General features: G+C 42.5%; 1 protein-coding gene across 5 annotated transcripts in view; it reads right to left on the bottom strand.

The window, feature by feature from the left end:
* Positions 1 to 8206: 8206 nt before the first annotated feature.
* The window catches only part of RASGRP3 (RAS guanyl releasing protein 3), a 101109-nt gene continuing 86241 nt past the window's right edge, over positions 8207 to 23074 (bottom strand). For all 5 annotated transcript variants that reach the window (XM_042848439.2, XM_005296278.5, XM_065589219.1 and 2 more), the window contains 6 exons: positions 22752 to 22867; positions 19415 to 19562; positions 14208 to 14244; positions 11400 to 11525; positions 9579 to 9943; positions 8207 to 9043 (listed from right to left, as the gene is read on the bottom strand). In XM_042848439.2, coding sequence (XP_042704373.2) covers positions 9035 to 9043; positions 9579 to 9943; positions 11400 to 11525; positions 14208 to 14244; positions 19415 to 19562; positions 22752 to 22867 — 801 coding nt within the window. In that variant the 3' untranslated portion in view covers positions 8207 to 9034. The remainder of the gene's footprint in view (positions 9044 to 9578; positions 9944 to 11399; positions 11526 to 14207; positions 14245 to 19414; positions 19563 to 22751; positions 22868 to 23074) is intronic.

Here is a 23074-nt window from a genome sequence, read left to right as displayed (position 1 = left end):
GCTTGGAAAAGAGATGACTAAAGGGAGATATGATAGAGGTCTTTAAAATCATGAATGGTGTGGAGAAAGTGAATAAGGAAGTGTCATTTACCCCTTCATATAACACAAGAAGTAAGTGTCACCCAATGAAATTAATAGGCAGCAGGTTTAAAACAAACAAAAGGAAGTACTTTTCCACACAATGCACAGCCAACCATAACCCGATAATTGCCTTGTTTTGTTCATTCCTTCTGAAGCATTTGATTTTGGCCACTGTCAGAAGATGGGCTAGCTGGACCATTGGTCTGACCCAGTATGGCTGTTCTCATGTTCTTACTCACTAGCAAGATCCCCTCCTGTAACAACACCAGCCTTTCACTGGTGGTTTTTGCACTAGATTCACAAAGGGACATAGGCACCTAACTGCCTCTTTAGGTGCTTAAGGCCAACATTTAGGCACCACTGCCATCCACAACAATCCTGACCAACTGCCACCTACCCATGTATCTATTTCAGCTGATCCACTAAACTAGTGGTCCTGAAACTTTTTCAGTTGTGCCCCCCCTTATCTGGCATGCACTCCCCTGGGAACTGGGGCGGGAAGGGGTGAGTGGGGCAGGACAGGGGAGGGGGAGCTGCATTCTGGGGTGGGGGGTGATTGGGGAAGGGGAGGGGGAGCTGCACTCAGGGCAGGATGGGGGAGCTGCCAGTACCTCTCTCGCTAGAGCTGTCCCTGAGTTCTCCTCCAGGCTCCAGCAGTATCTGCTGCTCTTCCCGCCACGGGGGCCGGTTACTGCCGGTAACCAGACTTGTAGTGTCTGGGCAGCTGGGACTGGGGCCAGGGCTGGAGTGGAACTGGGGGCAGAGTGGGGCTCGATGGTGCTCCCTCCCCAATCCCTGGGAAGGATTTGGCTTGGGCCTGCCGCGCCCCCCCTAAGGGGGGGCATGCCCACAGTTTGGGGACCACTTAAACTATATTACCTCACCCACCTTGAAAATGAGGGCCATGAACTCAGTAAATTAAGATTACTTACCTGTGACTGGCCTTCTTAGAGATGACTCTCCCTGTTTCCACTCATGGGATGTGCCACTTGGTGCAGCTCAGACAATGGAACCAGTTCCTAGCAGTGCACGCTGGAATGCTCACTGATCCCTCCTACCCCACCTCCTTGTGTTTCTGAATCTGCTGAAGGTGAGGTTATAAAAGGGTGCTTTGGTTGCCTCAGCTTCTTCCACCGCCCCCTCACAATCCAGAGGCTATTAAGATTCTGAGGAAGAAGGGAAGGTGTGTGGGGTGTGTGAATATGCAGAGTTCATCTCAAGAACCTTCATTTCTTCAAGTGTCAGATGGAACAAAGCACAGTGTGCCCTAAGATCAAAGGGAGGCTTCATTAGCTGCATAGGACTAACCTGAGATCCCATGGTAGTACTGGAGCCTTAATGGCAAGGTCCTTCATAAATTTCTGAACTGTATTATGTGCAAAGGTTGATTTCTGTGAGCCCATGGTGGGCAGCTAGTTGAACTTTCAAGGAGGATATAGAAGAACCTGAAAGCTTCAATTAAGTATTCAAGGATAGACTAAATTGGTGCCAGTGGTGAATCTACTTGTTCCTCACTTATCCAATTCACAGACTTAGTCCACTTGAGATCATAACACTTTCTAACAGACCATTTTTTAGCATTGATGTCTTCTGCCCTTCTAATAAGCAGGAATTTTCAGGGTCTGAAAGCCTGATGCAGTCAGGTGTAGTGATAGGAACATCTGGCTGATAAATTTTGCTGTCCTGTTGAGCTAATAAGGCTATGTGTACACTAGCACTTTTGGCAGTAAAAAAACCACACCCCTGACCGACAAACGTTTCATTAACAAAAGCGCCCGTGTGGACAGTGCTATGTTGGCAGGAGACGGTCTCCTGCTGACATAGCTACTGCTGGTCATTAGGGTTGGTTTAATTATGCTGGTGGGAGAGCTCTTTCCTGCTGGCATAGAGTGGCTACACATGAGACCTTACAGTGGTGCAGCAGTGGTACAGCTGTGCTGCTGTAAGGTCTCTAGTTTACACATAGTCTGGGGAAACCAGGAGAGGTCTGTAGACTCCCTAGGAGAGGTGAGGAAGTTTCAAGAACTTTGGCTGCCCTGGCCATGCTGGGGCAACCACTTTTATCCTAGCTCCAGCTTATCTTATTTTCATTACTCTCATTTGTTGAAATATGCTGCCTGAGTCCCTACCCCTGGTTGGAGGCCTCCAAGGTGATTATTCCTGATGGAGGTGGAAGGTTGAAAGCTATCTCCTCAGAATGTTGTAATGTTGAATCCACTACATCAAGGATAGCAGTATTTTTCTTGGAATGGTCAGCCATATGAATATGCTATCTGCACTTGGTTTGTAACTTAACACCAGCCAGTGCTGCAGAGTTCTTATCCTGAGCAGAGCCTAAGGTGTGACAAAAGTGGCTGAAGCCATGAGACCCAGAAAGAAGATCGCTTTCTGAGTAGGATTTTGATGAAGCATCTCTGTGGTGGATTGAAACTTCAGAAATCTTTCCTCTGGCAGAAAGGTTCTGCTTTACAGAAATAGATAACTGCTCCTTTCAAAGAAATCCTTTCTATAGGTAGCAGAAGAGATTTTTACTTGTTCATCTTGAGTCCTAACCCCTTGAAGAGGGAACATGTGTAAAATATGTCCTTGGGAAAGCCATTTTTCTGAGGCTTTGATCAGCTAGCAATTTAAATAAGGATAGACAAATATACCCTGGCATCTTAAATGAGCTTCTACTTTGGATAGGTACTTTGTAAACACATAGGGGAGTAGATAGACCAAAAGGTAAGACTTTGTACTTTATACCAATCAGGAAACAACGATAGTGCTGGTACTTGACAGAGATATGGAAGTATGCATCTTCTAGATAGACCTGCAAGCCAATCTAGGGTAGGTGGGGAGGGTATGATGGATATTAGTGTCAACATGTGGAAACAGAATTTTCTGATTAAAGGAGCTGAGATTCCATCAATCTAATTTTGGACAAAGCTTTCTATCTTTCATCCATATCAGAAAATATGAGTAGAATCTTTTAACCTCTGAATTCCCTTGGCACGTCCTCTAGGACTCCTGCTTCCAACAGGATGTGACCCTCTGCTCTTAACATCGTCTCACGAGAGGAGTCCCTGAATAGGGATGGGAAGAAAAAGGAAATCTAATTGAATGGCATAACCATTTTCTATGATCTCCAGAATCCATTTGTCCAATGTGATCCAAGTGTTGACATTTCCAAAAGGTAGGAATGAGGGTGCAGATTGGTTCGAAGCTCCTGATCTTACATCAAACTTGAGGCTTGATGGTTGAATCTAAAGTCAAAATTGAAGGCTGCTTCCCCTTCATTCGAGGCTTAAAAGGCGTCCTCCTTTACTCCAGTTATGTATGAGGAGGCTGCTGGTGTTGAAAATGACATCTTTGTGAACAAGATGACTACAAAGAAGAAGGTGTTAGGACTGCCTATGGCACTTGAAGCCAAGTTCCGAGATCCTTCTCCTTGGAGGATGATAGATACCCAGAGATCTTGCTGTCAACCTCTTGGGCTTCATCTTTTCCAGTGTCTTATTGGTCTGATTACTAAATATCCCATCACCTTTGAAGGGAAGGTCTTTTACCTTCCATTTGGTTTCAGGTGGAAAAGTAGAAAATCTCAGCCAAACATGTCTGAGTAGCATGATAGAGGAGCAATTGCTCACACAGTGCTGAATCTGACGCACGAAAAGAAGCTCTAAGCATATGGTTAGCTACTGTCTGACCCTCCATTACCAAGGCATTGGCCAGCAACTTTGCTCTTTGGCAAACATGGATACCTTTTTCCACATTAGTGATATTGATAACCTAACATCACTGCCTGGTATTTTCTGAGGAGGATACTTACCACGAACCTTCCTTTTATCCTCTTTAGGGGAAAGAAATAATTTTTGTCCTTTGTGGATCCAGCAATGGATTCAACTGTGGATCTGTATGGTGCACTTGCAGTACCACAGTAAAGGTTGGTACAGAGTACCAGGGTGATATAGAGATGACTGCTGGCTCTGGAATGATCTTCGGATCCAATGCAATCTTCAGAACTGGGGGATGACTCTTAGGCAGGGATTTACCCTGAACTGGAATCTTAGGCTTGGATTTAGGATCTGATGTTCTTGGATCCAGATCTGAGGAGTCTCCTGAATGTGATTTAGCTCTGCTAACAGGAGCTTTATCCAAAGGTTTTTTTATGCAGTTTGGCTCTGATTTCAGAGATCGGCACCGAGGGAGTCTCTGAGCACTTTGGGGTTGAATCCAATAACTTGGGAACTGACTGCCCCGAGGTCTTGGATCCTGATGCTGGGGCAGATATGGGAATCTTTTGTATAGCTCTCTTCATCTTAGCCCCTGAGGTGTCAAGAGCAGACACTCACTAGTCTTTTCACCTTAGACAAAGACCCCTTAAATGGAGTCAGATCTGGGAGCTGTTGCAGACAGAACTTCTTGCAGTAATAAGGCTTGCCGCCTGTTCTGAGTGCTCCTTGTGCACCTTTCGGGTAAACATGCTGCAGATAGAACACCTGGAATGAGAGTGATTCTCTCCAAGGCAGACCAAGCATCTGGTACAGGCAACAGATTCTGGGGAGACCGCTGGACAAGAGGTGTACTTTGTAAAGCCAGTCAGAACCAGTTTTAACTAGTTTAATCTCAAGAACAACTAAGCAAGCTTAACATTATATTAACACACACTAAAGTTACATTAAGTGACTTCTTTTAATGAGAAGGATCTGGGTCTGATGGATCTGCAGAGGCTCACCTCCATCTGCTGCTGCAGTTGGAAGGAACTGAGGGTGCCACACCCCCTTTTATAGCCTTGCTCTCAGAACACTCAGGAACGGTGAGGGGATGTGTGGAAGGGGCACATGAGTGCTCCGGGCACTGCTCTGAGAAGGTTCCACCATCAGAGCTGCACCCACCAGCAAATCTCATGAGTGGGAATACGCCTGGGACACTCAAGGAACAATTTGTTACAAGAGAACTATTCTCCAGTTAGCTGCTCTATAATCTTCTCTCATTATCACCAACTTAGGCCCCTCTCCTGCAAAGACTTTCGCTCATAAGTAACTTTACACATGGAAGTAGCTCCCATTGAACTCAATGGGCCTACTCCAATGAGTAAAGTTAAGCATGTAGATGACATATTTGCAAGATTGAGGCCTGTTTAATCAAAGGAACTGTAGGATCAGATTTTCTGTCAGCATCTCCAGAAATGGTAGGTTAGACTAAGCAATGGCCAGCAATAGTTTGTTTAGAGCAAGGGCTAGCTCACAGCATGAGTAATGGGCTGTTCTACTCTGAAAAGTGACTGTGTAAAAATGGTACCTTCTTACTCAACAGATCTCTTTCCTGGGTGTATTCAGAGACCCATCTGCCTGCATGAGTGGCCAAAATAAGTTTTCATTGTTTTACACTCCTCTTAGCCCTGAAGAGCCAAGAAAGCTGAGGGACAGAGTGCGCTGGATTCTGTTCCTGTTTGTCCATCACCAGTTGCATTAGTCACTAAATGCCAGTCAGTTACCCTTGTGCAGCCTCTGTAATGGCACAGTTGTCCCTGAAGGGTTGCAGGACTTTCATTTACTGATGTGCGAAATGGGAGTGAGCCTAACTTCACTCTCCAAGCCCAGGCTGAGGTTTCAGGGCTTGCACCTGGGAGGACACAGCTTTTGCTCAGAGTAGGGTTGCCACATGGCTTTTTTTTAATCAGCCTGGCCAGTTTTTGTACTGCCTTGCCAGTGGAAAGATTTAATGTGCCAGGGTTTGTTTTTTCACTTGGGATTTTTCTCCTGTAAGCTGTGTGCATGCAGCGCCATGCATCAATCTTCTAACTACAGCACAAATCATGTGGCTGGGAGTGCAGCCAGCACATGATTCTGGGCTGTCAACCTACCAAAACCTCAGCAACCAGGCAGTAGAACAAACTCCAGGGTTACCAGCAGAGAGGAGTAAGGAGCAAGGTGGGAGGCAGAGGCTCCTGGGAGGGGATGGTAAGGAGTCTCACCTGAGGATTGGGATGGAGGGCTTGGCCAGTGGCCATTTTTTCCTGCATCTTGGAGGTGGCAAACCTAGTGAACAGAGTACATGTTTCATGAAAATCATTGGGACCATAGCCATGCAATGTTGTGGTGCTTTTAAGGGTTGCCCGCACTCCACAGCACTAAGAATCTCCATCACTAAAGAATCCTGGCATTTGTCATTGGCCTTCATGAACCATGAGAGTCATAAACCCATCTGCTCAGTGGTTGCATCTTATGCATTCAGGGCCTCCCATACTGGATGAAGCTCACTCAGGCAAGATGATTTGTTCGCTCTTGCTTTGTCAGTGCTACTTTGGCCCCAGAGAGGCTGCCCTGATTCTGCTCAATTTGATCTGCCAGATCCATTGAAGTTTCCTCATAGCAAGAATCAGATCTCCTTCCACATGGCCCAGATGCACTAGCTTGGGTTGTGCAGAAGAAAATCTAGATGCCACTCTCCAGCACAGACAGATTATAGGATTTCAAAAACTCCCTCAATTTCTCAACAAGAATCAATTCTGCAGGTTTGGTAAAGTGAGAATAGGTTTTAGGACACTGTTAAATAACGATGGAACACTTGAAACTAAGAGATCCAATACTGGACCAATACCAAAAAAGCATTAGTAGACCAAAGATGAAGTCTAACAGTTAAGAACTAGTGTCTTGCTCCATACAATTGTTATAAACTAATGCTTCACAGCATTGGGAAATGTTGAATTCCAGCTTTTAAATGATTAAATTTATAGTTCTAGTGGATAATGAGACATCAACTGCTAAAAGTCTGGAGGAAAGATTGTTGTAGTTGCTTAGTTGGCAGATCAGAGAAATGCTTTCGGGACCTGTAAGTGTCTCCAAGCACACATTTTTGGATTTGTGATGAGGAAAAAAAAACAGGTAAAATGAGAGACTGTGAATTTGAGCAAGATGCTGCAGCTAGTAAACATTTGCACAACTGCACTGGGGCTCAGCATGTGCTCTAGAAGTTACACAGAAGGACAAGTGTGCATTCTAACCGGTTTGGCTGTTCATTTAATCTTAACTGTATCCATTTCTGCCTAATTTATAGTAAACCAAACCAGGCTGCCAACATATTCCCAAAATATCCATGTTGTGAGTTTAGGGTATTTACTTTTCATTCCTAAATGAATGTAGTCAGTTATCTACATTTCATTTAAGAAGTGTTAATAGGAGCAATTCAGGTTAATTCCATATTTCACATCATAACCAATGTACTACATTAAAATCCTCTACCAGATAGTTTTTGTTGTGTATGTGGAAGCTGTGTGTACTGATCCCATCATGTGGTGTCATGTGACACAGGTCAGGAAATCTAGACCAATACTTATTGGCACTTGTGTGTGTCACACACTGAGGTTAACACAAGAAGGACATAGGTCCCCTTCCTCAACCTGGCTTGGGAACTCAGTATTCTCCCACAGCTCTTCCTCCTCCTAAAATGGTGCAGCAAGAGCTCCTCCTGCTCCTATTTTAATTATGGTCACAGCTTTATTACAAGCTTCAGTTACTGATTTCCAAGCAGGACAAACATGCAGGTTACAGGGTGTGAACCAGACAAGGGAGCCTGTAACCACAAACTTCATTTAGAGACTTGCAATCACAAGAGGAGTCCCTTGGAGGCTGATTTATGGTTCAGTTAGTTTACACAAGTAGTTGCCTGATCTTGAGAGATGCTGAGATTCTAATGAAGGGATCACACCTCTCAAGCCAAAACCCTTAGCTAGCTCAGGTCCTCAGGATATCTTGGAGATAGCGTCTTTCTGGTTGTTTTTTTCTCTTCTACCATCACGTGTAAACCTGAGTTAATCCAAACCAGACTGTCAATTTGAGTTGTGAAAATTTAAGGGTGGGATTTTCCAAAGTGCCCAAGTGATTTAAAAACATAAGCCCTTTGAGGTTTTTATTTTAATAGGACTTGTGCTCACAAGTTATTTGGGCCCAAACTAGTAAATCAATACACACGTGTGTTCATGGTACAGGTCCAAGTACCAGATCGTGAGGGACATTGACTATGATCAAGTTGACACAGAGACAGTGAATTTCCTAAATTCAAGGTTGCTGTTAATTAAATCTAGTGTTAAATTTTATTTAGATATTTTCAGTTTGATTAAAAGAAGGACATTAAAAAAAAGTAAAACTAAAATGTTTATTACATGTTAATTTTACCATAATCAGTGCTGGGGGAAAGGGCATCTGTCCATTTATTGTATAACCAGACATATGAATAATGGTATTTGTCCTGAAATTCCTACAGTCCTTTGACACATGTTGTATGTTTGAAAGACCCTTCTCATATGGCCCTGTATTATAAACATGTGCTGCACATCAATACGCTTAGGTTTAATGAGAACCATGTAAACATCTTAAAAGTTTGAAAAACGGTGTGCAAAGGAATGCATCCTAGAGGAGGATTTTTAATTTTGACATTTTCAAAGTCTCCTGTTTGAGATTTAGCAACGAACATAAACTCAGTTCTTTCCAAATAAAAGACCATTATGAGCATCTGAATAAGGAGCTTTATCAAATAAACTTGGGTACTCAGATGCCATCCTTATCACCTTTGCCATGTATAGAGACAATGAGCTGATGTGATGCTTTCAAAGAAGATAAAATCCATCCTCATTGGTTTGTAGAACTGTAGGATTGGGTGTAGAGACAGTTTCCACCTGTGGGCATATTGCTATAAAAAAATCATAGACCAGAAGACTGAGTCACATAACACACTGTTGTGCTCTGTCTAAGCAATGTTCACCAGATGACTTACTTGTGAGAAAATAAATAGTGCATTTTGACTCTAACATCCTATTAAATAAGATACCAGGAAGGTCTGCTGGATTCATAAGGTTTAAACATGAGGTACAGGAATTCATTCCCATAGCCAAAGAGTGGTCTACCGAATTCCACATCTTGCTGTGTTCTAATGGCCATCTTAATTGTCCTCCATCTTTCAGGGCAAGCGATCAGCTATCCTGTAACCAAAAAACAAGCACTCTTTACACCTCAGAGTTCAACTGCCATTACTGACCAGCTGTGCTAGGATATAATCTTTTTTACTGCTCCTTGCAGTAACTGGCCATGTTCTGCTTTCACGTACACTAGTGTCCATCAGGTCCAAATTCTATTGAACCCAGTGAGTTACTCTGTTTTACACTGGCACAACAGGACAGAATATGGTCTGATTACTCACAGGTTATTCTACTTATTTAATATCTCAGAAGGAAAATAATCCACGAAAGTAGAACATCTGACTTCTAAGAGTGCACTTGGCCAAAGCACAAAAAATCATCCCCAGTGTTAAAAAATAAGACACACAACGAAGTCTGGGTTTATAGAAAATAGATGCTTATATATTTTGATAGTTTAGTGTTTAACAAGTGAAATCTTATTAAGTGATAGCAAAAAAGTAAGCAAAGAACCAGCATTTAAAATGCACATAAAACAGTTTTATGCACACCTTGAGTAGTAGCAGATTTTAAACAGACATGCTCATGCTTTATTACCCACCTCAGGTTCTTGTCTTTCTTGAAGTGTTTCTATTCCATTCTCATCCAACATATGCTCTGTGGTCTCTACCTCAATATCCACATGGCCCTGTACGTTGGGTTTTTCATTCTCCCATTTTGCAAAGCCTTTGTTCTTTCCAGCTTTGCTATGGAACTTGGACTTCATTTTGGGGAAAGTATGGGAACCTGAGTCACTCCAGCCAGGTTCATGCCACAGTGGTTCCGTCTGTGTTGCTTGGCTGGTGGTAGCTCGCTGGAGACGGACTGAAATCTTTCGAGAAGAGCCGGTCACTAGGGTGATTGCTCTGCCATCTAGGTCCTGATGCCCTGTAGCAACACTGGGGAATTCAAATACTTCATCTTGTACTACAGAAGAGAGATTGGAATAATTTATTTTCAATATACAACTTCAAGATCACTAAACACTTCCAAGATCTTTTCAGCAGGGATCTCCATACTAATTCATTTAACATTTAGGATTTGATTCTTCCACCCTTACAGTAGCACCTTACTCCCTTGGGTAGCCCCACTGATTTTTTAGCAGAACTCTTCTTGGCGTAAGTTGCTATTCAATGTGAGTAAGGGTGGCATGATCAAGCCATTATATAGTGCAAAGGGTTTGCATGGGGCTTTACAAAATGAATTTTTTTAAAAGAAGGCAAAATTAGGGTTAGGGAGGGGGGGAGAAGAAGGGGTCGCTTTGCAGCAGTAAGCCACGAAGGAGTTCTACCTGACTCAGCCAAAATTCTTCTTGGGGTGGAATGGCAGCTCTACCATGATTTGGAAACACACCTCTGGGCAGGGCCGGTGCTACCATTAAGGCAAACTAGGCGGTTGCCTAGGGCGCCAAGATTTGGGGGCGCCAAAAAGCGGTGCCCCCAATTTTTTTTACAGTGTTCCTGGGCTGGGCTGCCGGCGGAGCGCTGACACGTGCAGCTCAGACTCCCTCACCCAGTGCAGCGGCTGCTCCACTTCTCCCGCCTCCCAGGCTTGCAGTGCCAATCAGCTGTTTGGCGCCACAAGCCTGGGAGGGGAGGAGAATTAGAGCGGGGGCAGCATGCTCGAAGAGGAGGCAGAGCAGAGGTGAGCTGGGGTGGGGAGCTGCCGTGGGGGGGGGAGGGGGCGCCTCAGGGCAGGGGGAGGGGCGCAAGGTGGAAGTTTCGCCTAGGGCGCGAAACTTCCTTGCACCGGCCCTGCCTCTGGGCCCCAGAGCAGCTCCAGTAAGAAGGAGGTGGTACAGATAGGGCTCCCGGACCCTATCTGCAATGTCCATACTCCATTTTGGGACTGCCACTGGCCTTGCAACATGCGAATGGGGAGAGAGGGTGCAAAGGGAAGTAAAGGATTGGGTAAGGCTGGAGTAGTGTCACTACTTTCCCCAACTACTGACAGCAGAGCCAGCCTGCTACCAGGAGGAGTGAATTTTACTGTATTATTACTTACATGTTAGGGTGTCTAGAGCTTGCATAGGTATATTTTTATTATTTAAATTTTAAAAAAGTATAATACAAGCTGCAACCTTTCAAATGGCAATGGAGCTGTTGCTCCAGCATTCGCTCCTTCAAAGGCCCCAGAAGCACTGTTATTAGGAGTCCTGTCTGTGAGGACTGTAATTATGTCCTTGAAGAATACAACAGGTCTTAATGTAGCTGGGAACTACAATAGGATGTGCTGATGAATTATGGGAATACCTTTAGGCTCCCAAGAGTCTGCTCTGTGTGCAGATATAACAATTAAATTAGAGCTAACGCAGTTTGGATGTTGGGTGCTGTCAAAAAGCATTCAAAATGAGTGTAAATTAGTAATAAAGGCTACTTTTTACCTGGAGGCAGAGACGGACTGTTAGGCAGAGAACCATGATTACTGCCCATCGAGGTACCTCTGGCAAACTTCCTGCATGCCAGCACAAGCAGGTCTCTGCACTGCTTATGGCAGTTGGCACCACAATCTGTTAAAAAAAAATATTGCCAAATCATTGAGAGTTAGTTGTAGTGTCTGGTAATCTCTAAGGGCCATGAACAAACATACAAACATCTGATCAAAAAGATTTGGAGAAAACAAAAAGCAAGGGAAATTTGTGGGTTACCAAATGGTTGGTTTCCAGGACAATTAGCCGTTAGCACGAATAAGTCAATCAAGGTGTGGGGTTTTTGGTTTTTTTTTAATGGCACCAGAAAGTGCACTGAGGCTAAAGGCAGATCTGAGCAGGTCACCATCTTCAAAGAATCTGCTCCACTGGACCAACCTCCAAAATGGTGGATACGTTGGGTCTTTTGTCTGGTGTGGCAAACACTGGGTATTTCAAGGAGCTTCTATTTATGTTTAGGGCTTCTGAATATTGGGTTTAACTAATAAGCACTGATGAAATACCCACCAATTAAAAGAAATCAGCATTTATCCAATGAACACTAGAAAAACCATCAAATACGGTTAGTTGTATCAAAGGATTTGTCACCATGTAGCAATAATGTGGACTATGGTAGTGTGATTTCTAAAGCGTACTAACATATTGCATATTCATGGGTCTGTGCAGACCCTGGTGGTGTGCAATAAAAGTTCCCTAGTAGATTTTAGCTTAGTGCTGTTTCAAACATCACCATGTTCACGTATGCTAGGAAACATTACAAAGAGATTACTCATGACAGTATATACTGTATACTACGGTAATGTGTAACGTATATAATATACATTACTCATTGCAATACATACAAAGAGAAGGCCCCGAAAATCCCTGATTTTGGACAGCTACATAAAACTCAAAAATTGCTACAAATAACCCCCCCCTCAAATAAATAACCCCCCCCCCAAAACAGAAGCCCTATTTATATTCTAAATCTGCACGTTTTGGACACATTGTTACTTTCATAATTATCTTCTTGGCTGTGACAATTGGCTGGGGAACTGGGGGGGATGTAAGTTGTCATCTGAATAGTCAATTCCCCCTGATGGCACAAGGTCAGTAAGCTTAAAAATGGAAAAAGGAGACTGTGGCTTGGAAGATGAGGAGGAAGAACCCATTTGTAATGGTTCATGGAGCAGCAGGTGCTCACAAGGGACAGGTGGTTTTTGAAATTGCTGCCCTGCAAACTCAACTAGGACCTGAAAGTGAAACTGAACTCTCTCACGGTCATGCATCATTACCTGTCACCCGGGCTCTGCAGAGGAGCACATTTCAATTGCATGTTAATAAACAAAACAACAATAAACACCACCTGGCTCTTATGCAGCACTTATCAGTAGGCCTCAAAGCACTTTACAAAAGAGGTCAGAATCACCTGGGTGACCATGGGCAAGACACTTCACATCTTTATGACTCATTGCCCCAACTGTAAAATGAGTCATAAAGATGTGAAGTGTCTTGCCCATGGTCACCCAGGTGTCCTGAGTCCCACTCCAGTGCTCTAATCACCAGACCACACTGCCTTAACTACATCTCAATTGGGCCACTGTACGGGTGATGACACGTGAACAGAAGAGAAGTCAGCTTGGCTTTCAGATCCCAAGTTGAGTTTTCAGGGCTGGAATTATAAGCCCTGCCTACCCATCTTTTTATTAATAAAGGTTTGTATTGCTGCTTGCCCTTGTGCTGTTGCACATGGGAACAGAAGGCAGTAAAGATCCAGTCCCTTGCATGACCAAACAGTGGCTAGCCACAGTTGCTGCCATGGGGCTCCTGGGAGCATATGGTCTGTGCCATGGAGGCCTCCCCCAGGTGCAACTGAGCAATAGTGGGCAGGGAGAGATGGAGAATGGACAGAGCCATCATGTTCCCCTCAAATACAGGCCAACAGGAATGGGAGTATGTTGCACCTTGAAAAAAAAAGGTCATAAGTTACTTGTCCCTGGGAAGTCCAAGGAGGCAATGAGTGTCTCCAAAGAGAAGGAGCCTGCATGTATCTAGGATCATCCAGCACCAAAGTGAGCCCTGGAAATCACCAAAGTGCAAGAATCATGGATCCACAATGCTGTTTTCCATGTCTCTTACTGGAGTAGACCTGTACTTCATGAAAAATACAGGCTGATTGAACAATTAAGGAAAAAGTTTGCAGAAAGTATTCAAATGGCAGGACTACAAGAGTTGCAGGTCGTGTGGTTTTTCTAAATGAAATTTTTATTGGAGGGGGAAGAAACCTGGAAATGAGATCTCAATCTATCAGGTATTCTAGGAATTAAAAACTTGACTATCTGTCTTGCAAGGAGCTCATTCTTGCTATTGCATTTTGAGGCTAGTAGGCTTATCCAACAGACAGACAGGAGGAAGACAGAGCATTGCCAGCACACATAGATCTCCTGAGCTTCAGGGCCAAATCAAAATGCCAAAACACTTCAGGATTTCTCTCTACTTCAACGGAGTGAGTTAGTTTTACCAATATAAATTCTAGTCACTAGCACTGAGCTACCTCCTTGTGGAACCAGAGATCATACTGGATTTCTGGCTTGTAGTGTATGAGCATGCAGCTGGTGTCTTATAACAGTACAACTTCACAGATTACTGAGAATTTTGTTGCAAATGACAAATCAAAATTTGGATGAACAGAATGTTTTTGCCAAAAATATGAGTCTGACTTGTTTGTGCTAAACATCATAATACCTATGTCTTGAAAACAACATCCATGCATTATGTATTTACCTTTACATTTGTATCCTTGTTTGATTATACCCCAGAGCTGTAATGAAAGACAAAAGAACGTCAAGGAATCAGAAAAGAAAGCTGGAAGGAAAACAAGGTCATAAATGAAGGAAATACCCATAGCTACAAAAGCACAAACAGGATATAACTGCTCTCAACACCCTTCCTGTTAGATAGAACTCCCCCTCCAGTTGTGATAAACCTAAACTGGCTTCCACCCTCACGTCTCTTACCTACAATGAAGCTAGCATAAGAGAGGAGACACAGAACATGCCTGCTTCCAGAAATGGGTGAAAAATTGCCATCTTCTCAGTTTACCTAAATGAATCAGCATAAAGTATAACACTGCTTGGAGTGCTTAATGTAATCTAGCTATGCAATGCGAATATAGCCATTTTCTGGCTCCTTGGATGGCATGTGATGTGCAGGTATGTCAGGATAAAATAACGCAGATTAAAAATTCAGCTCTCATTTACTATAGCAGTCACCAACCCACCCACCGTAAAAGACAGTTCTGGCCATCTTATTTTTTTCCAAAAATGGCTGAAGACAAATGTCAAAACTGGCTTGAAAATAGGCTCTAGGGCTCAACCCTGCAACGCTCTCTCCCATGATTAGTCCTTGCTCACCCCAGAAGTCCCATTGAAGTAGATGAGACAGCATGCACAAGTGGAAGGTGTAGTATTAGGCTCTTAACAAGCAACATGTGGTTTGCTAAATTTGAATAAAGTTAGCTTGAATGTAAGATGTAAGACTCTAGATAAATTCATGGAGGATAGGTCCATCAATGGCTATGCCAGGATGGGCAAGGATGCAGAACCATGCTCTGAAGTGTCCCTAACCTCTGTTTGCTAGAAGCTGGGAATGGGTGACAGGGGATGGATCACTTGATGATTACCTGTTCTTTTCATTCCCTCTGGGGCACCTGACACTGGCCACTGTCAGAAGACAGAATACTCGGCCAGATGGACCTTTGGTCTGACCTAGTATGGCCATTCTTATGTTTTTAAACACAGGTATGATCATTTGGAAGTGGATAGTAGAAAATTCCAGTAAGCTGTTATCTGTGTACCACATCCTTTAGGTTACAGGAATTTACAAGGAGGGCTGCTCCCAGGGGTAAACAACCAGAGGCAATTGTCCCAGCTTGAGAGGAGGGACCTGGGACCATCTGCAATCCCATCAGCAGGACAAATCTGCCCCACTCCCCAGCAGCCTGGCTGATGCTGCTCCAGCTTCTTCAGAGAGTGATTGAGGGGGTGGGGGAGAGAGAATGATGCGGGAGCAATACAGCTCCATTGTAACTCAGTATAAAGAGCCTGGAGTGCCATTCTGACAAACTGGACCAAAAAAAAAACAAGTTTGGAGGGCTGAAACACATTTTAAAAAAGTGGAGGTGGGGGGATAGAGCCAAAACAGGTATGTGGAGAGAACCGTGTATGTGTGCGCAAGTGCATGTGGAAAAAAAACATAGAGGCAGAGGTATGGGAAAATTTGGGGATTAAGGAAACAGAAAATGGAAAAGCAGGAGTGAGGGGATGCAGGCAAAACAGAAGGATTTGGAAAGGAAAATGGGTGAGTGGAATAGAGCAACCAAGATAGAAGGAAGGTGGTAAAAGAACAATAGAGGGGACAGCAGCAAAAATAAGGTGGGTGGTGAATTTAGTCCATAATTTATACCCACTGCAATATTGCTAAAGTTCTCCTTTCCCTTTGTTTTCTCTTAATACTTACACACTAAACTTGAACTTGATTTACATGGTCAGATAATGAGAATAGTACACATTTGTATTAGTTTGGAAAGTGACACCAGAACTGACACTATTAGCTATTTTACATGACTTTGCCAGCCCTTTTTGCTGATAGCTATTTATCCTATCTCCTAGAACTGGAAGGGACCAATGGCTATGGAGTCCAGCCCCCTGCCTTCACTAGGCAGGACCAAGTACTGATTTTGCCTCAGATCGCTAGGGGCCCCCTCAACGATTGAACTCACAATGCTGGGTTTAGCAGGCCAATGCTCAAACCACTGAGCTATCCCTCCTCCCCAACTACCTACCTGGGCTACTCTTCCCCCACCAACAGAGGTACTGATTCTTCATACCAAGAAATAGTTTTTGATAATTATTTGCTTCCATTAATCTTTGGACCAGTACCACTGAATATCATTTTGACTTTAAATTATCCTACCCATTCAACATAGTACCTTCTTTAGTCCCTAATTTGACATCACTATGATGGTTACACAATGGAAATCAAGTTACAGATTCTATCCCAGCAAGTTTGAACATGTCTGACACAGATTTTCTGGGAGCTAACCTGAGGTAGCTCTGAGCTAAGTGGAAATGTCTGAACGGTCCCCATTGCATTAATACAACACTGGATACAACTTTGACCTGTAATAGCCACATCAGTTCAGCATTGTCAAATGCCAAGAGATTTTAGCTTGACATTTAATGTTCACATGTGTTTAATAATAGATATTTTATTGGCAAGCACTGACCTTTAATTGTCATTTCAATTCAGCCTTGTGCACTCTCAGTGCACATCATTTTGACTTTGAATCACCACATCAGTTCAGAACTATGCACTACCCCCGAATGAACAGAACTGAAATGCAGGAGTAATGTATAAAGAGCTTTTAAGTTCAATTTCTTTTGCTCTCATTACATACTCTGGAACAACTTCACCTCTGGCACAATGTCATTGGATTCAGTGAATTTGCATCAGGGATATCTTTGACCCTCTCTCTTTATCCAGAATACCACCTTTTATAGATTCTTATTCTTCAGTTGGATTTAACAGAAATCAGAAAAATACAACTGTACTGAATTATTCCAGAACAGGACAAATAGTAAAAAGTTTAGTCCTTTGGAGAACAAGGATGGGTTTGTGAATAGGACACTGAAGATCTGGGTTTAATTTCCGCTCTGCCACAGACACACTGTTTGACTGCTATTGAAATCTTAGCACATTTCAGGATCAAGAACGAGAAGCCATGGTCTCAAGTTGCAGTGAGGGAGGTCTAGGTTGGATATTAGGAAACGCTATTTCAATAGGAGCGTGGTGAAGCACTGGAATGGGTTACCTAGGGAAGTGGTGGAATCTCCATCCTTAGAGGTTTTTAAGGCCTGGCTTGACAAAGCCCCCCCCTGGCTGGGATGATTTACTTGGTTTTGGTCTTGCTTTGAGCAGGGGATTGGACTAGATGACCCCCTGAGATCTCTTCCAACCCTAATATTCTATGATTCTATGATCAGGCCCCAAAAAACTACTCCTAAAATGACATCAATGGAAAAGGCAAGAAAGCAGATCAGAGAACTTGGGGACCATTTCAAGATGATAAAGTTTTCTTCCGGTTTGCTTTGTGGAATATCTATTGTCTCACTGTAGGAGATTAATGAATAGATCATAGAGTTTAAGGCCAGAAGAGACCATTAGTTCATCTAGTCAGACCTCCTGTATATCACAGGCCATGGAATTTCATCCAGTTACTCCTCCACTGAACCCAATAACTTTTGACTAAAGCATATCTTCCACATTAGAAGGGTGCATTATACGCACAAACAGCTTTCAGCGGTTTTCAGATCTCTAATAGCCTGTAAGATACATTTATTGCCTCTTTCTAACCAAGAGGTTTTTAAATTAAAACAAATCTGTAAGCCTTCCATAGTTTACTTGTCAGTATACCGAGATCCATTAACAAATCATCTGCTTTCTCCACAGTGAAATAAAACAAAAAGTTTTGGAACAGGCAATAGATCTCTTAACATTAAATGCTCTCATTCATAGATGTCTAACATATGGTCCCTGGGCCAGATCCATCTTGATTGGTGTATTTATGTGACCCATAAATTTATGTGACCCAGCATCTCAGCTTCCATTGAAAAAAGTACCGAGTTTTTAGCCCTCAAGTGAATCAAGTGTAACCAATGCAGTGATGTCTTCCTGCAACTGCAGATAGCCTGAAAAGGACAGATCTAATAAATGTGACCTCCTCTACCCCCATGAGGCCACTTCAATGTCAACATTAACTATTCCACTGCCGATAATTTTAGCAGTTAGAGTGGGAATAGGTGCAAGTGAAGACCATGGGGAGATGGGAATTGCTGCAGGGAAGGAAATACAGAGGAAAGAACAGAGAAGACTCACAAAGATAGAGAAAGAAAAGAAGATGCAGAAAGAAGGGAAACAGAGGGCAGATATTATGTTAGTCCTAAAGGAAAGTGGATTTTTGCCACTGAATGATATGGAAAGCAATTACATGTTGAAAAAATAATACCTCCTCAATGGAAGTTCAAATGGGAAAATGGTAATCCAGCATAATATTTCAGATTGTACTTTACATTAATTTAAAAGTAAAATTTAAATCCTACTGATTCATTCTTTTATTAAGATTTGTTTGAAGCAGAACTGGTGGAAAGTTTATTATTGGTTTCACAAAAATATTTGGTTTGCTTACTATTCAGGAAATGCTTCAGTAAAGAATTAATTTGTTTAAAAGATGGGACTGTCGTTAATTGATGGCATTTTGTACATTATGTTGGCGAAATCAAATCATTTTTCATATTTTACACATGTTGCTAAAAGTGCCATTGATTTATTGGAATTTTTTTTAACATTCTTCTCAATCTGAGCAGAGTTATGTTGCCAAGAGCAATTTAATGAAAAAGTTCTGCCTCTTCTTCATCCACATCCTCTGCTCCACACACCCTCTTTCTCTGGGATTGGCTACACCAGAAGGTAAACTGAATTAACTAAAGATGCAAATTTAAAAGAAGTGCATTAAAAGTGTGAATGTAAAGTTCATTAAACCCCTGTGTGGATGCTCTCATTCAGAAGTGGTCTTAATTCACTTTAGCTTTAACTAAGGCCACTTTACTTCCGAATGGTTTAGCTCCCCATGTAGATAAGCTCTCTGTAGGGATTCTCCAAGAATCTCCAGTCCCTTATTTCCTTGGCCATCACCTCTCTTTCCCAAAGAGAGAGTCTTAAAACTCAAACACCCAAAAGCCAAAGGAAGAAAATATGGACAGCACAGAGTAAACATTTTCAGCATCTCGTAATGAGATATTAGGCCAGGATGAAGACACTATTCTTCCTTACTAGTGTTTGGGGCCCATTTCCTCTTTGTGGTGTTAGTTCATCATATCCTGAGTTTGATTAAGTCTATATGTGAAGCATGAGAGTGCTAAAAACATACTTACAAATCCTGCACAGTGCTCACAGAAAGTTGGTTTAAGATAGGTCATCTCATGAAAGTTATGAATAAAACCTGGTCCCATTTTACACTGTAGCTGCGATTTAGCCCTCAGAAAGTAGGCCATCATTTCTTCTTTGCTGATAAGACCATCCCTGTTCAAAGAATTTCAGGGTAATCTATTAATATGTTGCCACTTTGGACATTTTTGGATTCAACTGTTCAAAAATATATAGAATACATATGTACAGAACATAATATATAAAAGAGATGGCAGAGAAACCAAGTCTCTACTCAGATGCTCTAAAGAGATAATGTTGCCCCTTATTAAAGAGCTAAAACTAAATTCATTGCCCAGCAGGCATGGCTTTCTCTCCTGATGATATGATCAGTGTTGTAGTACTAAAGTTTATAGTGCAGGAGCCCTGCAGAAGTGATCCCAAGTTGCTAATTCTCTCACCCATGAGATAGATTTGGGAGATTATCTTGTGTGTGTCATAACCATAATAACCAACCAACATTTTACCAGTCCTTTTTATCTAACTGAAACTGTGCAACAGCAGTTATGAGACTTCACACCTTAGTAACAAACACACATACCAAAAAAAGACATGCTTAACTCAGCTTTTATGCACTAAACTGTAAACTAAGTAGCAAGGCACATCCAAAGCACCCATGTAGTTAGTCAAAAAGCCCATTGGTGGAATATGTAAGATATTGTTTTTACAACATTAATAGTCTGTACAAACTTCAAATAAGGGGAACAATTGCCAAAGTTGAGTGGTGTTGCAACCCCATGCACCAGGAGATGTGCCAGAGTGTTGCTTCATCCTAGATTTCAGGTGCCAGGGTGATGCTACAGCTCTCCTCATGATAATGCTCTGTTCTCTATCTTTCATTCTGATTTTAAAGCATTCATATCATATGAACTGATTTAGCAGTACTTTTGTGATCATCCAAATTAATATACTTATTATACTTACAAGGATACTGTCAAAACTTGTTAGGCCCAAAAAGCCTCCTACCCTTCTTCCAATGATTGCTGTCTCCCCTTAATAAATACTTGATGTTTTCCTCTTCCTCTGTGCCCCCCGCAAAAAAATAAAAAAAAAGCCATCTCCCATTAATCTCCTTGAAGTGTCACTCTAAAGCCCAGCAAGATAACTTCCATGTCTTCATTTCCCTACAATACCACACCAGTGCACAGTGATTCAGGAAGATTCTCTTGTGTAACTAGAGTGTTGTTCTGGCTGGTCATATCAGATACCAGACCTTCAGAACAGGCAAGGTGATTATTCTGATGTAATTGTTCATGCAGCAGTCACACGGTGTGCCATGTATGTTCTTTAGGCTGAGAGACATGACTTCTATTTCACCAACTGAAAATATTTTAGAGCAGCTGTGCAAAGCAGATGGTTTGTATAATTTTGATATAGAAAGAGTCAGGCCTTTAGCTCTAGTGGCCCAAACTCACCCAAACATTGAACACCCTTGGGGATCCTAGCTTGTAGAATCACTGGGTTTCATGAGATGCTCTACCAGGACAAGTTAGAGTAACTCTGATGTCCTGGCCCTGATCTGCTCCCAGGAAGATCTGGAGAAAAGGCTACTGTGACGAAATGGGACTGTTCTTACTGTGGTCTTGGAATGCTGACAGGGGAGTGTGGCTTGGATAGTCTGCATGGGGGGATGGGAGACTGACCGATGGAGAATACCTGAGCATATAACATGAGAACCCAGGAAGGGGTTAGAGGCCAGGTGACACCTTTGCCCAGGAAACTGAACAAAGGCTGTGGGAGGGGTCACTGAAGAGAGAGTTTTTTCAGGAGCTGGTTGGTGATATGGCTGGGAGGCAGACGGGGCTCTGACCTCCAAGGGGGCTGGGGTGCCCAGGGACCCCAAGATGGACCTAACTGAGGGGGATCCTGTTGTCTGTGCCTGCAAGACCTGTCTTGGACTGTGTTCCTGTCATCTAAATAAACCTTCTGCTTTACTGGCTGGCTGAGAGTCATGATGAATCGCAGGGAGCCGGGGGTACAGGGCCCTGAGTCCCCCACACGCCGCGACAGATACATCTTGGTTTAAGTCAACAGGTCCAGGCTACTCTTACTAAGTAACAAGGATGGCAAACAAGCATGGTAGGAGGCTATGCCCCAGCACATGAAGCCACACTGTATGTTTGCCTGTAGCTGTGTACCTGGATGGGACCTGCCTTTTAGAATTTGGTTCTGATTGGCTGGACATCGTTAACTACATGGAGGTTGTGTCTCTTTCCTTCAAAAATATAAAAGTGGCCTTTGTATTTGTGAAAAATTGACAGATGATAGTAATAAAAAATGTTGAAAAGTTTTGAGAATTTTCTGTAAACTCTGGAGCAATTTTACAAAATTTCAAACCTCCCTCCAAAACAAAAACCCAAGCATATTTCATCAGAGGAAAAAACAAATAAATAATCAATCAAAAAACCCTTCCAGTTCATATTCTGACTAGCTCTATTGTGGATCTTTTCACTCTTAGCTACATCTTTAAGAGGAAGCAACTGAAAAAGTGTACAAGGTACTACACATGAAGACAAATGATTATAAGATAGCTGTTTGTAGGGTGCTCATTGCCTAGGATCTGGGTATCTTGCATTCCATTAAAAAAATCCCCAGTCACATCTAATAAATGTTAATCACTCAAATGGAGACCTTAGAGTCGTACACCAAGGTCCAGATCCAGCAATGGCACATCTCACATGCTGACATGCTTTGTAGTATTGAGGGTTAAATCCACACCTCACCAAGATGTTAATATTTTCAGAGGCCTAATTAAACAGGAAAGCCTTACACCACATCACTCTGATATTTTCAGTACCATTTTCTATTCTTCTTTTACATGTTCTAAATGGTTTAATTAGCTAATCGGTGTCACCTGCTTGTGTAAACTGCCAAATCAAATTTAGATAATTATGATAACCACTCCCAACTGGCTAAGAATTGTGCACATTCTGTACTATTTGTTACCCCCCATCTCCCCTGCCCCTACCTGCCTGCTTCTTTGTTTTATCCATCTGATATATCACATCGTTTTGACTATAAGCTCCTTGGGGCAGGGATTGTCTAAATGTAAGCACAATTGGACCCTGAACTGGAGGGCTCCTAGGAACTTCTGCAATATAAATGCTAAATAATAATAATTAAAAAAAATAACAAAAGGTAAAAGATTAATCATCATTGCTCTTCCAGTTTCTAGGTGAAAAGCCAGATATATAAGAAGTTTGGAGGTCTGGGAGGCATTATGTGTTCTTTAACTTAAAAATCCAGTGAAACAAAGAAAGAAATTAAAGAAAAATAAAAACTTACTGGTCTTTGTCCAATACACAAAAGGAGTCCAGGAAAGGAAAGTTGGCAGCTATACTTTCAAAGTCTTCTTGAGAGATATAGCCATCATGGTCATGATCATAGTTCCTAAAAACAGACTGAAAGATGAAGGAAGTGATTGTCTGTCTCACTGACAACACAATGGCAAAATAAAATCCAGTCAATGCACATTTATGACTCCAAACAGCACTTCAGTTTTGCAGTTACATGAGTTAAATTTCCAACCCTATCAGATACTGCTGAACTGGTTAATTTAATCCAATGCCTGCTATTAGTACCTGGTTCTTTCATGTTCAGATCTGTTA

The sequence above is a fragment of the Chrysemys picta genome, chromosome 3, assembly GCF_011386835.1.
Source record: "Chrysemys picta bellii isolate R12L10 chromosome 3, ASM1138683v2, whole genome shotgun sequence".
In the NCBI taxonomy this organism is placed as follows: Eukaryota; Metazoa; Chordata; order Testudines; family Emydidae; genus Chrysemys; species Chrysemys picta.
Note: the sequence above shows the minus strand (reverse complement) of the source record. Positions and strands in the feature narration are given on the sequence as shown.